A 24569-nucleotide genomic window follows, 5' to 3' on the forward strand; every position below is an offset into this window, starting at 1 on the left:
CTGACTCATCGTTGTTGGTGATCTGGCCTACTACCGTGGTGTCATCCGCGAACTTGATGATGGTGTTGGAACCATTAACAGCCACACAGTCGTGGGTGAAGAGGGAGTAGAGGAGGGGGCTCAGCACACATCCTTGTGGGGCCCCCGTGTTCAGGGTCGGGGGGGGGGCGGCGGAGGTGAGGTTACCTAGTTTGACAGACTGGGGTCTGTTTGTTAGGAAGTCCAGGGTCCAGTTGCAGAGGGAAGTGTTCAGGCCAAGAGTTTGGAGTTTGGTGGCCAGCTTGTTGGGGACGATAGTGTTGAATGCTGAGCTGTAGTCCATGAACAGCATTCTGATGTAGGTCTCCTTACCATCTAGGTGATTCAGTGCCGAGTGTAGAGCAGTTGTGATTGCATCCTCCGTTGATCTGTTTGCACGATAGGCAAACTGGTGTTGGTCAAGAGAGGCCGGAACACTGGCTTTGATGTGGGCTAAGACCAGCCTCTCGAAACACTTCATTATGATGGGTGTGAGTGCGACAGGTCGATAGTCGTTCAAGCACGTCACAGCCGTTTGTTTTGGCACAGGAATAATGGTAGCGGTCTTGAAGCATGTAGGGACTACTGCCTGGGCCAATGACAGATTGAAGATGTCGGTGAAGACATCAGCCAGCTGGTCAGCACATTCCTTGAGTACCCGTCCAGGGATGCTATCCGGTCCAGCAGCCTTTCGTGTGTTCACTCCGCGTAGAACACCCCTTACGTCGGAGGTCGACAGAGTGAGCACCTGGTCTTCCGGGGGTGGCAAGGCTTTGGTAGCCGGCTCCCTGTTGTCCCTGTCGAAGCGAGCGTAGAAGTTGTTAAGCTCCGCCGGAAGGGAGGCATCGCTAACCGGGGGGCTGGTGTTTTTGCCCTTGTAGTCAGTGATGGACTGGATGCCTTGCCACATGCGCCAGGGGTCCGAGTTGTTGCGGAAGTGATCCTCTATCCGCAGTGTCTGTTTCCTTTTGGCAGTCCGCATACCTCGTAGGAGCACTACGCAGAAAAGGGCACCCGAATGACAGGCACTAAGGGATTGCACAAGGGTGATTAGTTCATATTGTTACTGTAAATATGTGTGGTGATTTTTGATAAAATTTATTAATTTTGTTTGGAATAGTTTGTGGTCTCTCATTTCAGCTTTGTGCCCAGGAGGACGCTGTGATATTTTGTGACAGAGTGGTGGGGATGTGGTGAGCAATGGGGATCTGGGTTTTTATTCACTGGAAACGGAGTCTGATGAGCCATTCACAGACAGCCTGTCTGGAAGCGGGATTGGCTGCCTGCCTCCGCCCTCCTCATCTTCTTCCTCTTTGTCTTGCTCCTCTTCCTCGTCCTCCTCCCAAGGTGGTCCTGGAATCACTAGTAGCAAGGGTTGAGCCCTCTTCATGATGAAGTTGTGAAGTATGCAGCAGACCATCACGAAATGGGACACCCGCTCCAGAGTGTACTGGAGGGAAACTCCCGAGGTCAAGGCAGCGAACCATTGCTTCAGTAACCCGATGGTCTGCTTGATGATGTTCCTGGTGGAAGTATGGCTCTCATTATATGAGTGCTGGGCACTGGGCACGATTGTTAGGGTTGCGGAGGGGAGTCATCAGCCAGGTGCAGAGTGGATAACACTTGTCTCCGAGCAGCCACCCTCGAGTTTGCTGTGGTGTCTGGAAAATTGCTGGCAATCTTCGCAGGATGGACGCAGGATGAAGACATCATAGCTGCTGCCAGGATAGTGGGCATTGGCCATCAGGAATTGAGGGCCACGGTGACCTTGACTGCCACTGGGAGAGCAGTGTTTGCCCTGCTCTCAGGCTGCAGGTCCTGTTGCAAGAGGTGGCAAAGTCCTGTGACCACCTCCTTGGTGAAGCGGAGCCTCGTAATACACTGCTCCTCACTTAAATGGATATAAGAGAAGTATTCTCGGAAGGCCCTAGGTGGGTAAGGTCTCCTGTTGAGAGCGCTCCTGGTCCTCCTCCTCCCTCTGCGGGCATCTTCTCGTCTTCTTCGCTGCCTCCGCTCCCTCTCCCGAAGATACTTGAGCACGAGGGGGACTGCCAGTAGAGCCCCCATGACTGTGAGCAAGTGTTGTGAGCAGAAGCCTTGAAATAAGAATGAAGGTATTCTCCACTTGCAACAATACTCCCTATTACCTTAGAACCTTGAAAGAAGTTTATAAAGCTATTGGAGTTGCAGAAAGTTGCACAAAGCCAGTCAAACTGCAGAAACATGTCATGTGCAAGTGATTGCTGATGATCCCTTTAAATACTGCTGTTGGAGTCTCCTTCCTGCTCGTCAACGCTTGCTCAACCTGTCATACTTAAGGCATGCTGGTAGGTGGAGCAGTGAAGTCTAAACTCGATCAGACTTAAAAAAAGACGATGGGCCAGAAATTCGGGTCGGAGGCTTCCCGTGGGTGCAAGCCCCCGACCTGCACTTACCTAGCGCGCCAGCCGTTGTACTGTGGGCCCACGTGGGATTCCGATCCTGGGCCTCCTCCAACTGCCAGCGCGCAGTGCTTGCGTATCCCAGGGGCGCAGTTAGTTCGAAGCGTCCCCTGGGATCATGTGGGCCATGGAGAGCCAATCGTAGCAGGGAATCTCTATTCATAGATTTGACAGGAAGACCTGTCAAATCTATGAATTAGAGATCGGCCCCAAAACATAACTAAAACTTCAAATACATTTTTTTTAAATCACATTTTTAAAATAACTATAAATTACATAAAATAACTATTTTAAACAATAGTTTAAATTTTTGAAAAAATTAATTACAGTTTTAACTGGGCTAAAAATAAACTTACCTTTCTTTAAAGTATTTAAAAATAATAAACCTGTGGAAAAAATGTTTTAATTTTACTTAATTCACCACTTACCTTGTTAAAAGCAGGCCTTGCGACTGACTGCTTTTTAAAAGCATAGCAGCTGGAGACTTACCCTCCCGGAGAAACCTGTAAAAAAAACGGAAGTTCCAGGCGTACGCACTGCCTCTCCAGCGCACGCGTTCAACCTGTGAACCCCTTCCTTGAAGGGAACGGAAGTTCCGGTTTCCTGTGCATGCGCAGCGCATGCACGAAACCGGCACTTTCGTTGGCCCTACGCGCGAGTACCCAGCGCGTACTCACTCGTGGGGACCCGAATTTCTGGCCCTATAGGGTAAATTTTCCTCTTTTGTTATGTCCAATCCACGCCGCCATTGCACTGCCCTACGATTTCCTGGGGCTTTCAAAGTTGTCAATATTGAGACTGTAACTATATTGGGGTCAAGCCCAGCGTATTAAGAGAGGTCTCTGGCCTCCAGCCTCATTTTCAGAAAACTGCGACAGATCGCGGTTATAGGATGAGGCATTAAACCAAGGCTCCATCTTCCCTCTCAGTGGATGTAAAAGATCCCATTACACTATTTCGAAGAAGAGCAGGAGAGTTCACCCCGGTCCTGGCCAATATTGATCCCTCAACCAATATCACTAAAAGACAAATTATCTAGGCATTATCTCATTGCTGCTGCATTTCCTACACTTCAAGTGTACTTCACTGGCTGTAAAGCATTTTGGGATGCCCGGGGTCATGAAAGGCACTACTGTATATAAAAGCAAGTTCTTTCTTTCACTGGTGCAGCACACCACAGATGTGATATGCTTGTTGTGCACTCACTGAGTACTCAGAGGAAAAGATACACTTATGTGTTCCTGCACTAGACAAGAACAGACTAAGAATGCAATTGAATGTTAAAGCTACATAACTATATTTCTCATCTCTGGTAAGCTCCTTATTTTAGCTATTGTTCAGTAATCTTTACTGGTCAACAATACAGCTATCAATGAAAATCAGAGATCTTAGATTTGTGGCAAATTTACAAATGGCAATAATTGTTCATCTAACATTAACTTCTCAACCCTTTCTTAAAGTAAATGCAGGCCACATTGCAGAAAATAATCATTTCTATGTGTTAATTAAACAAAACAATTAGGCCAGAAAAAAAATTAGAAGTTTGTCAAAATAGTTATAGTGGGCCGATAATGTTATACCAGTACCTCCAAACCTACAGTGTTTGCCATCCATTAATAGAACGGATATCTAAAAGGTCACAACCTACAGCTATCAATATGTTTCGGCATGCTGTCTGTGTGAATAAAACCATATGTACCCATGTTTTATATCAACACCACTGGAACCATTCACTGTCTTGCTCAAAAATAATTTTTGGTATCCGTTTCATAAAGTTTTATGGCTTGATTGGATAATGCTTCCCAGCAAGAGTCAGACAAGATAATGTGCATATGTTTAAAATCGTTACCTTTAAAACCCAGGGAAAACAGAGGGGAAAATGGGTCTGGTTATTTTCAAAGCGTTCAAAAATAGCAGAAGTCTCAAAAGATTCATTTTAAAATGGACGCAAGATGATCCCAATTTCAAAATATTTGGTTAACTGACCAAATTTTTTGTGGTGCATTTCAATAATGTAAAAAAATCACACGGACCAGATCAAAATTTTGATGCAGTTTAGTTTCTTTTTAATCCACTGGTTCCACCAAATTACCAGGATCCATGGAACTCACACAGACATCACCTTAGCACCACAAATCTGCAGAGGAATTTTTCATTTTATATTCACTTGGAACCAATGTTGGATGTCACAGAAGAAGCTTGCCTTTAAAGGCACAAGAGTCATTACAATTAGTCTGCTGGCAAATTTGAAATTCTGCCTAATAATCACTTGCAACAGAAAAACTCAACTGTTGGACTGAATAGCTTTGTTCTATTTATGTGTTCATCATGGCGAGAGAAGTCATTGCCGATCGCCTCGTATCAGCATTAATTTGTTCCCAGATCAAGTATGGTGCAGATAGATGCGGAGTGAAGCCCCATTTACACAGCCCCAAGTCCAATTGCAACAACTAAACACCCACTATTGAATAAATACCTGTGCTTTTGAATTCTCAGATTGAAAATGCCAATTTTAATATCGATGATTAATTGTGGATAGTTTTGTATAATGGATCCACAACAATAAGGAACTGGGTAAACACTGCACAAACTATTTTCACAAATGTCCATTTCCAAATTGTGCACGGATTCAAACCCCAGGCCTCAAATGTAGAGTATTGCAGTGAGTTAGCACACGTGTCCTTTACCTCTGGGACCTGGATTTGTATCCGGCTCTGACTGACAAGATGAAAATTTGCTCTCAGTTCTGCTGTAGTGCTCCACATGACATGAATTTGTGCAATCTCAAACCAGCTTGTTGTGGACGTGGGCCCACAGCTCATGACCCACAAATAGACATGATCGATCACAAGATAATTACAGATGAGGAAGGCCATTCAGCCCAACTTAATTCATCCAACCACAAACATCTGAAGTCCCACCATTGCTGCATCCAATTATTTCTTAAATTATGCTACAGTTTTCACCTCCACTGCTCTATCTGGAAATTCATTCCATATATTGACCACTCTTTATGTGAAGAAGAAATTCCTGATATCAATACTAAATTTGCCTTTTACTAGTTTGAACCCATGCCTCCTTGTTCTACTCTTGCAATTCACTTTGAAATAATTCTCCAATTTACATTTTCCATACTGTTTACAAATGGGCACTAAATTACTAATATCAGAGATATGATACCAAGTCTCGGAAGTGGGGGGGAAAAAAATCACCGAGGTGCACTAATTATTCTTCTGAGATTGGGATATTATTGGTCCGGTAGAAACAAAGCTTTGCTCAGCGATATCACTGGTATTTCGTGCTCAAAATGGAGGTGTGCAAAAATGTTGCATTCCCTAACAAGTCTCACACCTCACAAAATTCACCAAATGACTCAGAGGCTTTTCAATTTTGCAGCACTTGTTCAAATATGTAAGCTTAGATTTTTCTCTTTTGGTGTCGTTTATGCCAAAAATGGTTATTGGCAGGTTTTAGACAGACTCAAATGGAAGAGCGCTGTTTACACCAAATTTTCCTAAATCAGCTCATTCAGGTGTAGATTTGGACAGGTCTAGGGTTCACACTAGTGACTAGAAAATTGTAAGTAAAATTAAAAGGGATGGGGACAATATAATAGACAGACAAAAATTTTGAAAGACTCGAGAGCCTCTGCAGCATTTCAATTCATTTGTAATGCTGAAGGGAAAGGAAAACCAATTGGCATAACTTTCAATTTCAGCAGCAGCATAAAACTGCCGTTATTGGATCGCCGCCCATTATATACGCAGTGTCAATGGAGAGAAAAATTGTGTGGGGTATATAATGGGCAGCCGATCCAATAACGCCAGTTTTTAGGCCCCCGCCAAAGTTGAATATTACCCCAAATGTGTAGCTTTGTATCTATAGGCAAGTGAGGAGCAGCCCAGCTGCTAGGGTTGGACAGTAAATGGGCTGTTTGATGTTGCACGAGGAAGTTGAGGGAAGGATTGCTCTCTTGTGCTATTCCACAATGCCATCCTCATATGTCGGCATTGTAGCATATCTGCAAGAAGGTAGAGCAATGTTGCAGGCCACATCTGATCATTACTGTTTCTAAATGTGCCTGCCCTGTGCCAGCTTTTTGCTGCAGGCATCCTTGAGCCAGATTTGTCTCCCAGTTGCCCTTTACAAGAAAAGAAATAGCTTTCACAAAAAGACAGCAAGAGTACATTAAGTGAAAACCTTCCTTTGTGGATAGTAGGTCATACTCAACCACAAAATGATTTAAACATTTCAGCCTTGTCACTATATTTACTGGATCTGAAGTTATGAACATTTATAAAGGTATTGTACAACTTTAGCTTTTACTTCCAATCAGATGTTTAAACAAGATTTCTCGTCAATTTCTCAGTAGATAGCAATTCTGGACAGTGGTATCCTTTTAGACCAAAGAAATTGAAATGCTAATTCACTGTATAAATTGCATGTCAAATAATAGTACAATATGTACCAAAAGTGTTGCACCCGGAAACTAGCCATCCTCTCCTCTTTCTCTCCCAAGCATTTACCACAGAAATGCACCAAATACTTGTTCTAACTTTGTAGGATAGGGAAGATTCTCCCAAACAGTACTGATCCTTTTGGGGAAGAAGCAGAAGTAACAATACACAGCTCTTCTATTGAAGCTCTTTGGAGGAAAGTGGGTAATTATAGATCATCATGGTCATAACTTTCCTCTTTTGTTGGTGAGCTCTGGTCACATGAGACACAGATAGACAAACACAACTAGCAACACTGCTGCTTGTATCCTAACTGCACCAAGTCCCGTTCACCCATCATCCCTGTGTTTGATGACCTACATTTGCTCCCGGTCTGGCAATACCTCAATTTTAAAATTCTCGTCCTTGTTTTCAAATCCCTCCATGGCTTCGCCCCCCTTCATAACTCTGTAACCTCCTCCAGCCCTGCAACCATCCAAGATCACTAAGCTCCTGCAATTCAGGTCTCTTGCGCATCCCAATTTTCATCCCTCCACCATTGGCGGCCGTGCCTTCAGCTGCCTCAGCCCTAAGCTCTGGAATTCCCTCCCTAAACCACTCCGCCTCTCTATCTCTCTTTCCTCCTTTAAGATGTTCCTTAAAAGGTATCTCTTTGACCAAGCTTTTGGTCACCTGTCCTAATATCTCATTGTGGTTTGGTGCCCTGTGAAGTGCCTTGGGATGTTTTACTACTTTAAAGGCGCTATATGACAATGTAGAAAATTGGCCAGGTATGCCCTGTATACAAAAAACAGGACAAATCCAATCCAATCAGCCTACTCTAAATCATCAGCAAAGTGATGGAAGGTGTCATCGACAGTGCTATCAAGTGGCACTTACTCACCAATAACCTGCTCACCGATGCTCAGTTTGGGTTCCGCCAAGACTACTCGGCTCCAGACCTCATTACAGCCTTGGTCCAAATATGGACAAAAGAGCTCAATTCCAGAGGCGAGAGTGATTGCACTCGACATCAAGGCAAGATTTGACCGAGTGTGTCACCAAGGAGCCCTACTTAAACTGAAGTCAATGGGGATCAGGGGAAAAAACTCTCCAGCGGCTGGAGTCATACCTATGGAAAAGGAAGATGGTTGTGGTTGTTGAAGACTTTTCCTCCATCATAAAGTTAGAAGTGGAGATGTTCGTTGAGGAGTGCAGTGTTCAGTTCCATTTGCAATTTCTCAGATAATGACACAGTCAGTGTCCGCGTGCAGCAAGACCTAGGCAACCTTCAGGCTTGGGCTGATAAGTGGCAAGTAACGTTCACGCCACAAGCCACAGGCAATGATCAACTCCAACAAGAGAGAGAGTCTAACCACCGGCCCTTGATATTCAATGGCATTACCATCGTCGAATCTCCCACCATCAACATCCTGGGGGTCACCATTGATCAGAAACTTAACTGGACCAGCCACATAAATATTGTGGCTACAAGAATACGTCAGAGGTTGGGTATTCTGTGGCGAGTGACTCACTTCCCAATGACTTTCCACCATCTACCAGGCACAAGTCAGGAGTGGGATGGAATACTCTTCACTTCAACAAAACTCAAGAAGCTCAACACCATCCAGGACAAAGCAGTCTGCTTGATCAGCAACCCATCCACCAGCTTAAACATTCACTCCCTCCACCACCAGTGCAACATGGTACCATCTGCAGCAACTCGCCAAGGTTTCTTCGACAGCACTTTCCAAACCCGTGACCTCTACCACCTAGAAAGACAAGGGCAGCAGGTGCATGGGAACACCACCTCCAAGCTCCCCTCCAAGTCACACACTTGGAAATATATCACTGACCTTTTATTGGCGCTGGGTCAAAATCCTGGAACTCCCAACCTAACAGCACCATGGGAGTACCATCACCACATGGACTGCAGTACTTCAAGGCGGCAGCTCAACACCATCTTCTCAAGGGCAACTATGCATGGGCAATAAATGCTGGCCTTGCCAGCAATGCCCACATCCCATGAATGAATAAATAACATCTATAAATGCAAGTTATTATTGTTGCATTCCACTATAAATTTTATGCCGATTCCCATTAGTAGCCAGTGTCAAATTGCATTTTTTTATTTGTTCATGGGATGTGCGCAATAAAGGTAATGCTGCATTTACTGCCCATCCCTAGTTGCCCAGGTGGTAGTAGGCATTCTTCTTGAAACGTTTCAGTCTTTGGTGAGAATGTGCCCGTGGCATCGTTAGGTAGGGAATTCTAGGATATTGACCAAGCAACAATGAGGGAATGGAAATATACCCAAATCAGGAGAATATGCAACTTGGAGTGAAACTTGGAGGTGATGGTGTTCCCATGATATTGCTATTCTAATCCTTGTTGGTAGATGTCATGGGGCTGGGAGGTGTTCATTTAGTTGCTCCAGCTCTACAAAGACCCATCCAAATAGATAGTTCAGCCTTGAAGAAATGTCCCATCAGCTCTTGTACAACAGCTGCAGCGGACATATTGTTTTGGAACTCACTGAGCATCATGGTATCACAATGGACATTAAAATTGACCGTTCTCTGCTCAGCAGTGTGAGCCAACCCATTGAACTGGTAGGCTTGCAGTGCTAAGAAGATGTAATGTACACTTGACTGGGTGAAACCTCCTGCGCACACTCTGCAATCCAGTTTATTCCATATCGTCGAGCATCGCAGAACATGTGCAGGCCTGTACACCAGGTGGCTGTAATGGATAGGGAGATTTTGTCATATTCCAAATGATAAGAAAGTCTCTGTAGGAATGATTCCTAGATTGGATACCCCTAGCACAGAGCAGAGCTCACAGAGAAGACAGGTCAGGAAATTGCGAGCCTGATCATGCAATCAGCCTTAAAATTTTTACTATCCATTTATGAAATCTGGCTGATCACTTTAAATGTTTTTTACAACAGTTGGTTGAGCAGAATTGTATTCCACCACAATCTGTAACCTCATGGCCCGATATATCCCTCACACTACTATTACCATCAAGCCAGGGGACCAACCCTGGTTCAATGAGGAGTGCAGAAGAGTATGCCAGGAGCAGCACCAGGCGTACCTAAAAATGAGATATCAACCTGGTGAAGCTACAACACAGGACTACATGCATGCTAAACAGTGGAAGCAGAATGCTTTCAACAGAGCTAAGCGATCCCACAACCAAAGAATCAAATCAAAGCTCTGCAGTCCTGCCACATCCAGTCGTGAATGGTGGTGGGCAATTAAACAAGTAACCGGAGGAGGAGGCTCCGTGAATATCCCCCATCCTCAATGATGGCAAAGCCCTGCACGTTAGTGCAAAACACAAGGCTGAAGCGTCGAGTGGATGATCCATCTCGGCCTCCTCTTGAGGTCCCCACCATCACAGAAGCCAATTCGATTAACTCCACATGATATCAAGAAACGGCTGAATGCACTAGATACAACAAAGACTATCCCGGCTATAGTGCTGCACACTTGTGCTCCAGAACTAGCCGCATCTCTAGTCAAGCTGACCCAGTATGGCTACAACACTGTCCCATTCACAAAAAGTAGGACAAATCCAATCCGGCCAATTACCGCCCCTTCAGTCTACTCTCAATCATCAGCAAAGTAATGGAAGGTGTCATTGACAGTGCTATCAAGCCACACTTATTCACCAATAACCTGCTCACCGATGTTCAGTTTGGGTTCCGCCAGGACCAATCGGCTCCAGACCTCATAAGGGCCTTGGTCCAAACATGGACAAAAGAGCGGAATTCCAGAGGTGAGGTGATAGTTACTGCCCTGGACATCAAGGCAGCATTTGACTGGCTGTGACAGCAAGGGGCCCTAGTAAAACTGAAGTCAATGGGAATCGGGGGAAAGCTCTCCACTGACTGGATTCATACCCGCTAGCACAAAATATGATGGTTGTGGCTGTTGGAGGCACCATCATCTCAGCCCCAGGACATCACTGCAAGAGCTCCTCAGGGCAGTGTCCTAGGCCCAACCATCTTCAACTGCTTCATCAATGACCTTCCCTCCATCATAAGGTCAAAGGTGGGGATGTTTGCTGAAGATTGCAGTGTTCAGTTCCATTTGCAACTCCTCAGATAATGAAGCAGTCGGTGCCTGCATGCAGCAAGACCTGGACGACATTTAGGCTTGGGTTGATAAGTAGCAAGTAACATTTGCACCACAAAAGTGGCGGGCAATTACTATCTCCAACAAGAGAGTCTGACTACCACCCCTTGTCGTTCAACGGCATTACTATTGCTGAATCTCCCACCATCAACCTCCTGGGGGTCACCATTGACCAGAAACTTAACTGGACCAGCCACAATAATACTATGGCAACAAGAGCAGGTCAGAGGCTGGGTATTCTGCAGCGAGTGTCTCACCTCCTGACTCCCCAAAGCCTTTCCACCATCTAAAAAGGCACAAGTCAGGAGTGTGATGGAATACTTTCCACTTGCCTGGATGAGTGCAACTCCAACAACACTCAAGAAGCTCGACAACATCCAGGACAAAGCAGCTCACTTGATTGGCACCCCATCTACCACCTTAAACATTCACTCCCTCCACCACTGGCGCACTCTGCCTGCGGTGGGTACCATCTGCAAGACGCACTGCAGCAACTCGCCAAGGCTTCTTCAACAACAGCGGTTCCAGAAGATAGCTCACCACCACCTTCTCGAGGGCAATTTGGGATGGGCAGTAAATGCTGGCCTTGCCAGTGACGCCCACATCCCATGAACAAATAAAAATGTAATTACCAAATTATATTCATGACCCCTCATATGTGAAACAAGACATTATTCATGAACAAATGTTTTGATAGCAAAACAAGTAGTAAATCATTTACTCTGAAAGCAATGAAAATAAGCTAAAGGGCTTGGTGACACATACAAATAGGTTAGTATCTAGCATCTAGCTGTGGTTCAGGAAATCATCACTTGATTTTGAGAAGCTTTGTTCATCTGTGAAAGAAATCTTTTGATTTCCTGTATCTCAGTTTGGACTTCAGTAGGTACAACCAGGCAGTGCACTCCCAGCTCTTCAGTAAAATAGAGGCTGGAGACACCATGTTGGTAGAGGAAACCTCATGTATGTTATGATACAGTCACTGATTCAGGAATATTACGAAGAGAGTTAGCGAAAGGTTGTACCTTTTTTTGTGCAAGACAAAATTTCTGTAATCAAGTGAAATCTGCTCTATTACTTTTCCATTGCTGTCTACTTACTGGGGGAGAAACTGGGTTGCTTTGCACCTCCCGTTAGCGCCCTAGCGCAATGCCTCCCTCAAAAATCAGCAGGAGGTTAGCGGCGACGCTAACCAGTAGCGCCCCACGGGGCTGCACCACCGGTGATGACGTCATCACTGTGTGCAACACCCCGGCCGCGATCTTCGGGAGCGCCCCCTGACTTACCGCCGGATGCTATGTCCGAAGGGGTCAGGTGGTCCTACCTGCATCCAGGGAGGCGCAATTTAAAGACGAGGTGCGGGGCAGCCATTCTTGTTGCTGGCCGCCTGCCAGCACCTGCCTGCGCTCCTGTCCCCGGCCTCCTGAATGACCGCCACCCCCCCCCCCCGCCCCGCCCCACAGTGCGGGCTGTGCTCCAAGAGCCCAGCACTGCTCTTGAACCGGGAAAAATTCTGTTGATTTGCGCCTCTTAGGGCCCGGGAGCAGCGCCGCTAACGCCTCCCGCGAAATTCAGCGAGAGGTTAGCGGCAGCGGTAACCGTTAGCACTCTGCGGCAGTGCGCCTTCAGCGATGTCGTCATCACCGTGTGCAACGTCCCGCTCACGCCCCGGCCGCGATCTTCGGTAGCGCCCCTAGACTTACCACCAGACGCCATGTCCGGCAGGGTCAGGGGGGCCTACTTGCAGCCGAGGCATGCAAATTAAAGGGGATGTGTTGGACGGCCACCTGCCAGCACCTGCCCCAGTTGCCGTCCCCGGCCTCCTGTGAAGCCCCCCGCGCGGTGCCAGCTGTGCTCCGTGAGCCCGGCACTCCTCTTCTTGAATGCCGGGCTCTTTTGCCAGCACTCCGATCCTTGGTGGCCCAACTGGGCCCTGGGTCGTGCTGTGCAAGGCCCCTGCCCTTTAATAAGGGGAGGAAGGCCTGCAGTACCGTGGTGCATGGCACTGCGGCACGTAGCACCGCGATATTCACTGGTAGCGCCCCAAGATAGTGTTACTAAGTATAACCAGTCTTGTTTTAGCATCTATTATTTAAAAGCTGAAAATAAACTGGTAGTTTATTTATTGACAAGATGTACTACCCATTTGGGCAAGGAATAATAATAATATTAAGGGCTTATTGATAATATTGATATCATCATGCAATAAATAATTACATGACAACTCACTTAGTTTGTAAATACTTTGTCAATGAAATGCAGTCACCGATTTGCATGGACATCACCAATTCAACAATAACATTAGAATTATTGTATACATTTTGTAAGTGTACATTTTCTATTAGAAAGTTATTTTTGTAAAAATTATTGGGTTAAAGATTGTGCTGTATCAAATAGTGTGCCTGCTGTGATACAATTTGTTCCATAAATTGAAAAGTGGTGGTTTTGCAAAGCAGTTTCCTTTTGAAAGCAAGCTCAGCTTGTTACCCCTCTAAAAACCCTCCCTACAGTGATTACTTAAAAAGAATTTGTTTGACTCACCAAGCCTTTGCATGTAGAAAGTGCCACTGAAGAGTTGCTGCGAGATATTAGAGCACCTTGGTAGAAGCACAGCTCCCCTGGGTGATAATGCTCTACCGATTTTAAGCCTTGTTTTCCCAAAGTCTGAACTGTAAATCCAGGAGGTATTAGGCCTTCAGAAGTTCTTAGTTCCAAATGAAAGTCCTGGCCAAACCCATTGAGTTTGAAGTAGAGGGATTCATCACCAACATTATGAACTGATCGCTTCTTTCTCTGATGATGGATTACTGTGTGAGAGATATAATCCCCAATGCTGTCAGCTTCATATGGAGTCACAATTTCGTATTCTGCAAAAGTACAATCATATCCGTTACTGTGTTGGTCTTAAAGCTGCACTGCCTCATAAAACATATGGTTAACACCTAAATTTAAAAAAAATCACATTTACAATGCATCCAATTTTGAAATTATTTAAATTTTATTGGTCAGAAGTATATTTATTTTGTACACTTGTTACAAGTTTCAGGGTGTTCAGTCTTAATGCTCCTTAAAATCACGTCAAGTGTAAGGTTACCAAAAAATGTAGGAAGGAATAATTGCCTATATATGAGTTTTTCCAGAGATAAATATATTTGGAAATTCACAGACATTAAAAAATAAATATGGAAACCAACTCACATTTAAAATAAGATGCTTTAAAGCTTTGTAAATATTATAATCAAAACTTTAAAAACAAAATACGTACAGCACATGCATACACACATACAACTCTAGATAGATATGGAAAGAAGAATTTGCAAATAACGAATCTGTCATGATGAAATGGCAGCATGGACTGAAAAAAATTACATAAACAATAAAATGAACTGTACACTTAATGGGACAGGTATCTATAGAAAATTGATAGTGAATTATTCAAAAATCAATATTCCGCATAGCTAGTGGTACCTGGTTCAGATAGGATCAAGTGCTTACTGAAACATGCAAGTGGAACTGTAAATTCAAGGAACATTGAAGACATTACAGATGCATGAATCTAAAACTCAAACACATAGGTTTTCTCAAATACCAAAGAGCAAAAGACAAGTCAATGGCATCATCCTCCCCACCCGCCGCTCTTCCCCGCCCCAACCACACCCCCTACCTCCTCTATATTAATATTTATCTTCCCTGCTCCTTGGGTCTGGCTCATACAATATCCCTATTATAAATTATGAGCAGATAGCCTGCTCCTGGGCCTTTGCCAATTCCACAACCTTAGATTCTGCCTTTTTTTCCCCTGAAGGGTTACATCTGTCAATCCTGCTTAGCATGTCCCACTGGGCTCAACTGAAGTGCGAACTTTCCATGTGGGAAAATCACAACCATGAAGCTGCATCCTGCCACTCCATGGCTCAATTTTTTAAAACAAATCAAGACAGAGTTGGACAATGCTTTTTGTCTGGAATGAACAATAAAAGGTCATTGGCTTTCCTTTAGTTCAAGTCATTCATGGAAAGAAAAATTACATACAAAGCAAGTTGTCAAGAAACACGAAAATCATTCACGTAAACTTTGTATCACAGATCTTTAAAAAAGATTGAGATTGAGATACTATTGATAAACTGCATGTTTCACTTTTGTGGTTTATGTCTTGATGTATTGCTCCCGTATAATTCATTTCAGTCTGTGCATCATCTTATACAGAAGAAACATAACTGTACAACAGTTATTTTTGGTAACAGAATAAATTTTACATTTTTTTTTCTCCCCGATCTCTTGAAGCTGCTGACCCTTACTGGGGCACCAGCACCTCAACCAAGTGGCGATTCTTCCTTTAGGAGCCGAGACTGCAAGTACTAACAAACTATTTTACCACGTGGAGCATCATAGCCAAGCCCACTCTTGTCTTTACCTGATGTTCACAGACAATGCACTTGCCAGCAGGATCACTGGACAGCAGTCAGGAGAAGGTAATCTGATTGGTTCTTGCCCTCCCTAGCTCAGGGCAACTGTAGCACCCCAACTGCTGCTTCAACTGAGATCAGCTTACTCCGCACAGACAAAAGGATCAAACCTGGAACTTTTGATCTATACTGCTCAATTCGTCTCTTGGTTATGGTATTCTGTAGTTTAAAGGCTCGTGACTGTCCTGTTGAATCTGACTGCAATACTGATTTTAACTGTTGTGCCTTAGATGACTAATTTTGCACTTAAATCGGAGCCACACACAGAAGTACTGAAATAGTTTTGGTAGTAACTTGTCTGATTACGCTCCTGTGAAGCACCTTGGGAAGTTTTACTACGTTAAAGGCACTATATAAATACAACTTGTAGGAATCACTGGAATTTAACAGCGCATCGAACCATGTTTATACTAATGAAACATAGATTGCAATGTCTAGGAATACTGTGGATTATGCAAAAGGGTGTTGAAATTCCTTTTCTTTCAAGGTTACCAGTAAATCTGTGTCTGAATCAAGATGCTGAAGGCAGGAATTATTCCATGAATCGATGTGAACAAGCAATTGCATGTTTTTATGGGTGATTAAGTGTGTCTATATAAATAGCACATAGTGTAGATCAGTTAAGTAAGTGACAGCCAGCTGTTGGGTTATTTTATATAAAGTGAAGATTGAGGTTATAGTCAGTCAAGAAGATATTTTCAGCAACTATACTGCTTATGAGAGTCCCCTCTACACATGTAAACAATACATTAAAATGGCTTACTGATCAATAATGGCAGTGCTGCAAACACAAATAATACTCTGGAAAGAAAAACAGATGTTTTATTGCAGGTACAAGAGTGTAGATGCTCTTTGGTGATTATTGAACAGGAAAATAATTAGCACAGGAGCCACTGAGTTGGACAATTGATTCAGAAATAAGGGCAAGTGCCATAACATGTTCAGCTATTTGATTTGTGACTGTGCTTTTATTGTGTAATTTAGCTCAACATGTAAATCAAAACTCAAGTTTCCTAGGATACATAATCTACTTAATGACTAATTATGGAGGAAAATAATCCCATTCATTATTCTATGTAATGATACTGAACATACACACTAAAAAGGATTACTTCATGAATTAAGCATGCATTTAGTGATGTACATAACACTTGAACACCCGAACTCTTGAAACCTGGTAAAGCAAGTTCTTAATTTCCAGAGCACTAGTACAGCATTTCAAACCAGAGGGTTCAGCATTCCAACCTTTCACTTTAACATTACAATGACTACAAGTTAATCAAAGCCACCATACTACACAGCTGTTTCACTTTTTAAGTGCTGCATCACACATTCTACTTAAAAATATAATTTTAACTGGGATTTCAAACAATTCATGATCAACACAATTTTTAAAAACATATGGGGTTGCTTTAAATAGAAAGACATAAGAATAAGGAGGATGGTGGAAGTTTAAAAATAAATCCAGAGTCCCCATGAGGCATCCAACCATGTAAAAGAGAAAATATACTTGTTTATACATGGGAAATATGTACAGACATTTTAATGCAACAGAACTTTCCATTAACTAAATGTTTCCATGGGAATATTAGCACTTCATATTGTCCTCTACATGTGGGACCAACTGATTAAACACTAAATGATTGACAGTTTGAGGAGGCTGAGAAACCAGCAAGTTGTTATATTAAATGGATCACTCTCTGGACCACAATCTTTAGATTAATTATAGTCAGATTTAGTGAGTACTATTTCTTACAGGTCTGGAATAAACTTTTGCTTAAGAGTACAAAGAGATTGGCCCGGATTTTGCGGTCGGTACATTCTTTGAAATCCACCGCAAGTTCGGGATTTTCGCATGCACGAAATCTGGAACTTGCGGTCTGTCGAATACGCATTTGACAGGCCATCCATGCGGGCCATAAAAAAGCAATCGCTGGCACAAAGTTGGGCTATTTGCCCATTGACTGGCCAGCAATTGCGCACAGAAATGTTATGGTTGATGCAAACAGACACAGGGCCTGTTTGCATCAGCGTAAGGGATACCTCAGGCATTAATTAAACATCTTCATATCATAAGTTATACGCATACACTTTATCAAATGCTGTTTCTGCAAATATTGGCCCAGATTACAGTTTTAATGATGTCTAAAATTAGCAAAATTTATTTTTATAGGTGAGGTTGGTGGAATGAAGCTACTTACGATTAAAATTCCAATTCTGTAAATTGTAATTAGATCAGATTTCGGGATTCCATTACATCTCATTACGGGATTCCCTTTGGAAATGATTAAAATGGAATTCTGCTTTGTGATTGGAGGGCCAGGTCTACGTGATCCCAGGTACGCTTCCTCACCGCCTGCGTCCCTGAGAAATTACGCTGCCCTCCACCTCACAGCCTCATACCGCAAGTTTTTGCAGCCTCGCCGCCAGCAGGTAGGTGCGTAATTCTTTCGCGGGTTGGAGGCATACGCCTTCAACTGCAATTTTTGGCCATTATGTACCAGTTTTTAGCAGATCGATCCACTGTTCATAGCTTTAGCAATATAGAAACAGGCACAGAAATAGTGTCAGTTTTAACATTCAAATATATACAGACTAATGGACCTTTTTCATTGTAAAACAATTTCACTGCAATCAAAAGTCCACATTTGGGCTATAAACCCTTCAGCAATTCAGAGGATAGGTTTATATCCAAAACGTCGATTTTTGTCCTCTGCACAGATGCCGTCTGACCTGCTAGGTATTTCAGTGTTTTCTGTTTTTTTTGTATTCGGATTTCCAGCATTTGCAGTATTTTGCTTTTTGTTATCATTATAATCAAAATTGACTATTAAACAATTAGTCTCAATGTATAGAATTTAAGAAAAGACAAACAATCAAGGTCAAATTTCAAAATGTAATCAGGTATTGCTTCAATATTTACAAGTGATTAAAATGGTTCTGCCATTATGTTTAATTCCATGGGTGAAGAGTCCGGAGTTCTAGCCCACTTTTCAATTCTGCACTACAGGGGAAACTGCAGCGGCAAAACCTTCTCACTGTCAGTTCGAGTTGTGATGGAGCACCCTCTAGCGTTTTGGTGTCGCCCGTTGCATTTCTAACACAGGACTTGATCTGTAACTACAAACGGTGCTTTTTTTCGCCACGTAAACATGAATGCAGCATGCCCCGAGTGTCGGTGTGGTGGGGGCAGTAGTGGCGCCAAACTTCTTGACACTCACCGCTGTTGTCACCCAGCTCCAGCGACCCAAACAGTGACACATGATGGACTGTCCTCTCGCCTCCAGCTACTGCAGCAGCAGTTGCGACATGAATGGCTTCACCAGCAAAGTCACTCTGAAAGATACAATCAAACATCAACAATCAGACATCAATAAACATGGATTGAAATCATTAATTTATCGGAAACGTTGCACTTGCAATGCGACCTGTTCTAATATATCCACATTCTCATTTGCAACACAGGAAAGACACACGGCCAAGTAAATACACAAGTCTAACGTGCCTTGAGAAGTCCCATCAGTATCAAAAGCTGAAACACTGCAAACACTCTTCTGAAAAATGATCCCCTGTCAATAACCGGCAAAGGGCCCATTGCATCCTCCAAAACCTGCATTGTTTTGTATGTTTTCAGTGTCAACGGAGGAAACTGTTCTTTAACTGTAGCACCTCCTGACGAAAAATTTTTGATTTGGGAGGGGGGAAAAAACAGTTCAATAAATAAAAGTTTTGCTTCACAATCCTCCGAGTTTGCTGGTCGGGCTGCAATGCGGCAGGCAGTCGGCTTGTGCTGACAGGTACATTGGGAGCAGGAGCCGCCTTCACCGCACCGGGAACCCCGGCTGAAAGTTGTCTCCAGCCGCTTTACACAGGCACTGCCCCCGGTGTCCTGCAGCCGGTTCTGCTCGGTCTCCTTTCTGACGATTGCTGAGGTGAATCCCGCACTCTGCTCTTTATAACCTGCTGCTCTGTGACCTGCAGGAAGCCGGCTCTCTCTGTCTGTCGTTGCTGTTAGTTTGCAGGCAGTAGTGAAGCTGGAGCCGGTGCTGCTATTGCTCTTCCTCTGCAGTGTGTTGACTGTATCTGTCTGCAGTGCTACACTGACTGAGCAGTAGCCCCAATGCCAGTGCCCTGTCTCTCTTCTCTCACACACACACTCTCTTACATGTGGCTTTGTGAGTAAATCTCTCTCCCTCTTCACTGACACACACCGGCTTTTTCGATTGACAGCCGGCTCTGGCCAATCAGCGAGCGCGGATAGCGCCAAGCTGCCAATCATTCCGCGCCAGGGGCGGGGCTGCTGATCCGGAGGTGGGCACATAGAAACAGAAACATAGAAGATAGGAGCAGGAGTAGGCCATTCGGCCCCTCGAGCCTGCTCCGCCATTCAATGCGATCATGGCTGATCATCCAAGTTCAGTACTGGGTCCCTGCTTTCTCCCCATACCCTTTGATCCCTTTAGCCTTAAGAAATATATCCAACTCCTTCTTGAATATATTTAATGTATTGGTCTCTACTGCCTTCTGTGGTAGAGAAGTCCACAGGTTCACCACTCTCTGGGTGCAGAAATTCCTCCTCATTTCTGTCCTAAAAGACCTATCCCTTATCCTTAGACTGTGACCCCTGGTTCTGGACTCCCCGGCCATCGGGAACATCCTTCCTGCATCTAGTCTGTCCAGTCCTGCCAGAATTTTATAAGTTTCAATGAGATCCCCTCTCATTCTTCTAAACTCCAGCGAGTACAAGTCCAATCATCCCAATCTCTCCTCATACGTCATTCCTGCCATCCCAGGTATCAGCCTGGTGAATCTTCGCTGAACTCCTTCCATGGCAAGAATATCCTTCCTCAGATAAGGCGACCAAAACTGCACACAATACTCAAGATGTGGTCTCACCAAGGCCCTGTACAACTACAGCAAGACATCCTTGTTCTTGTACTCAAACCCTCTCGCTATGAAGGCCAACATACCATTTGCCTTCTTAACCGCCTGCTGCACCTGCATGCTTACCTTCGGCGACTGGTGCACAAGGACACCCAGGTCTCATTGCACTTCCCCTTCTCCCAATCTATTGCCATTCAGGTAATAATCTGCCTTCATGTTTTTGGAACCAAAGTGGATAACCTCACATTTATCCACGTTATATTGCATCTGCCATGCTTCTGCCCAATCACCCAACCTGTCCAAATCATCCTGTAGTTTCTCGGCATCCTCCTCACAGCACACACGCCCACCCAGCTTTGTGTCGTCTGCAAATTTGGAGATATTACATCTAGTTCAGTCTCACCCTGAGACCCAGGTCAGCCTCAGCTGACTGGAGGGACTTTGGGAAAGTGTTGCTATTCCCAACCACAGACACTCTCCACACCTTTACAATTGCAGTCACAAACAAACCTATTTATAGTTAAAAAAGAGCAGTATTCAAAGAGTTAAGTACATATACTGTACTCCGTTTCCCACATTACAATAGTGACTACACTCCAAAAGTACTTCATTGGCAGTGAAGCGCTTTGAAATGTCTGCTGGTCGTGAAAGGCGCTATATAAATGCAAGTCTTTCTTTACTAATTTTTGCAGTTTTCATATTGTGCTCAGCAAAGTCGGGCACAAATCAATTTCTAGGCCATAATCGCCTTCACTCCCACTCACTGACTCATCCTCTTTCACTGATTCACACTCACTCTTAAACACTCATTCACCCACTCACTCAAAAACTCTCTCAATTCCTCACAGTCACTCCACCTTTGAAACCGACCGCAACTTCGGTGCATGCACTGTGCCCGACCCTCCACAGAGCTGGCAATCTGTGTAATCACCAAATCAGGGAAACTGACGAAAACTTTGGCTCTTCTGCAATAATTACACTGTTAAATTCCCCACTAAAAGTTAGACCCAAAGGGATTAGGTGTAACTGGAGTTTTAACAGCATATTGACTGCTAAACAAATGTTTAAGGGCCTGGAAAACTAATTTTAATTTTGCGCAATGTGAAATTTGTCCATTTGACTAAAAATGATAATTTTTAAGAAACTTTTCACAAACATTTTTGTTTTAAAGTTTGTCCATCTGTATTTCAGGTTTGCCTTCTCCCCGTGTGAGAGCCCCAATCTTTGTTTTGCACTCTCTAACTATTTTAAAAAGTTAGAATTAAGAGCGTACTCACTGCCTTACAATAGCAAAATACTGCGGATGCTGGAAATCTGAAATAACAACAGAAAACGCTGGAAAAACTCAGCAGGCCAGGCAACATCCGTGGAGAGAGAAACAGAGTTAACGTTTTGGGTTTAAGTGAATGTAGGGGTAACCTGAAACGTTGACTCTCTCTCTCCACGGATGCTGCCTGGCCTGCTGAGTGTTTCCAGCATTTTCTGTTGTTATTTTACTCACTTCCTTGTTTGCTGTCTGTGAGAATTCTGCATTTTGATTGGCTGCTCAGATGGTTTGTTGACGTTCGCACAAGGGGCTCCCCACTACACTTTGAATTAAAAGTTGGAAAACCCAAAGTTCTCGACACAGGATCGCGAGATCCTGGTGCGAAGCGTACTTCAAGGCCAGCAGCGAACAACTTCACTTCACTGATGACTGCAAATTCCGGGCCATACACTTACTTTCCTACTCAGTCTCACTCTCTTATACTCACTCTCAATCTCTTATTTCCTCATATAATCTTTTACACAATTACACTTTCCCTCACTCTCTCTTGCTCACTTAAACCTTCGCACTCTCACTCACTCTCACTGCTTCACTTACTCACTCCCACTCTCTCGCCCATTTTACTCTCATGTCCATTTACTCTCTCACACATTCACAGTCACTCAGTTTCAGATTTATTTTCTCATACTCTCATTTTTTCTCACCCTCATATTCACTCATTCACATTCAAGCTCATGCACTTATACATTCTCTTGCATTTACTCACTCACACTCTCTCACTCAGTAACTCAGCCACTTTACTTAAGGGGAAATGGAACTGTACCCTGATCCCGGGGTGAGAGAGGACTGTACCCTTATCTCAGGGTGCGAGGGATTTGTAGTGTATGTACCTTTAAGGGGAGAACTACTTTTTACAGCTCCTGTATACTGTAGTACCGGCAGTGACCACACCTGTATATAACCCTGAGTAGGGATCGGTACTGTTTAGTTTTAGAGCAACCCTCATCCAGTAAACACCTGTTGATTGTTCTCTGCAGTCTCTGTCGATTATTTGAAGGACACACTACCTAAAGATTCATGGATTCAACATTGGCGACGAGGTGATCCGAACCTACCTGCAACTCTGCAGAAGAAGGCCGATTCCATCAGTGCGGGCGTCGACCATCCTGAGAGGACTTGAGCAGGCAGAGGAGGCTGTGGAGAGCTGGGCTTGGTTCTCCAGCCGCGACGATCCAGCACAGCGGGCTGGCAGCAGGTACGGCGCACACCCTTCCCGGACAGCGGCGGCGGGAGCCAACCGACGGCACAGAAAAAGGCCGAGCAGCGTCGACAGGTAAGAGAGAGGGTAAAGCGCACAGGGCGCAGCCGGGGTTGAAGACCGAGCGGCGTCAATGAGAGAGGGTAAAGCGCACAGGGCGCAGCCGGGGTTGAGGACCGAGCGGCGTCAACGAGAGAGGCGCGCAGAAAAACACGCAGAGCGCAGCCAGGGTTCAAGGGCTGAGCAGCGTCCGCAGTGGAGAAGAAGGGAAAGTGGGGAGACGCCATTTTGAGCCACAGTGGAGAAGAAGGGAGAGCGCGGGAAGAAAGGAAAGCGCGGGAGATGCCATTTTTAGCCAGTCTAACCACACCCAGGGATGCCGAAGAGTGGCAGTGTCACAGCGTTCGACAATGAAGTCGAAGATTGGGCGACATATATAGAACACATAGAAGTGTACTGCAAGGCGAATGAAGTGCCAGATGCCAGGAAAGCACGGGTATTGTTGAATTCCATGGGTGCAAAAACGTACGGTTTACTGCGAAACCTAGTAACGCCAGAGAAGCCAGTGGAAAAGGATTTTGAAAGCATAGTGGCAATCCTACAGGACCACTTAAACCCCACACTGCTGCTGATAACAGAAAGATTTAAGTTCCACAAAAGGAACCAGCATAAAGCCGAAAGTAATGCTGAGTATTTAACGGAACTGCGCAAGCTATCGAAACACTGCCAGTTTGGAACGGGACTAGCAGATACTTTACGGGACAAGTTTGTGTGTGGGCTTCAAAGTGAAGGAACCCAGAAACGGCTTCTATCAGAAAAGGATCTTACGCTGGACAAGGCTTTCAGCATGGCAGTATCACATGAAGCAGCCGCACGGGCCGCTGCAGAGATACAACGGAGACTGCAAGAATATGGCACAAATGAAATGGCATATGGAGCAGGGAAGTGTTATCGCTGCGGCAGAACAACACACGACCATAAGGATTGTTGGTTCAAGGACCAAGTGTGCAGACAGTGTGGAGAAGTAGGACACATAGCAAGAGTCTGCAGGTCGGGAAAGAAAACCAGCAGCAAGAAATCTCCACAGGAGAAGTACAAAAAGGTACATAAGGTGACGGAGAGTAGTTCAGATGAACAGAAAAGTGATACAGACTCCGGAAGCAAGGAGCTGGGTTGTCTGAAACTACATAATGTAATCAAAATGGAGGATCACCAAACTATCTGGGTCATGCTCAAGATAGACGGAGTCCAAGTGAAAATGGAATTAGACACAGGATCAGCCCTAACAGTCATAAACCGAAGGGACTACAAGCGGCTATTCTCACATATACCCTTGAGAGATACAGAGATTGTCTTGAAGACGTACACGGGGCAAAAAGTCTACCCCAAAGGAAAAATAAGGGTGAACGTGATATACAACGGCAAGGAAACACCAAAAATGGACCTATATGTATTGCCAGATGGAGGACCACTGCTACTAGGACGTGAATGGATCCGGAAGATACAGTTAGATTGGCATGCCATACAAGCACTGACGGTAGATGCCAAAAAGGATGGCGACGTCACACCTGGACGACTGTCAAAAATGCTAACTGACGCACAAGAAGTGTTCCAGGAGGGACTCGGAACACTAAAAGGCATAACAGCGACGATCAAA

At 44.5% G+C, this 24569-nt stretch overlaps 1 protein-coding gene across 1 annotated transcript in view; it reads right to left on the minus strand.

Moving 5' to 3' along the window:
* adamts16 (ADAM metallopeptidase with thrombospondin type 1 motif, 16) overlaps positions 1-18872 on the minus strand; it is a 398089-nt gene extending 379217 nt beyond the window's left edge. The window contains exons 1-2 of the mRNA XM_085988720.1: positions 18725-18872; positions 13579-13904 (exon numbers count right to left, since the gene is read on the minus strand). Coding sequence (XP_085844846.1) covers positions 13579-13904; positions 18725-18860 — 462 coding nt within the window. The 5' untranslated portion in view covers positions 18861-18872. The remainder of the gene's footprint in view (positions 1-13578; positions 13905-18724) is intronic.
* Positions 18873-24569: the final 5697 nt, after the last annotated feature.

Source organism: Somniosus microcephalus, chromosome 5 (assembly GCF_052327205.1).
Source record: "Somniosus microcephalus isolate GS21.2 chromosome 5, FLI_Smic_1.0, whole genome shotgun sequence".
NCBI lineage: Eukaryota > Metazoa > Chordata > Chondrichthyes > Squaliformes > Somniosidae > Somniosus > Somniosus microcephalus.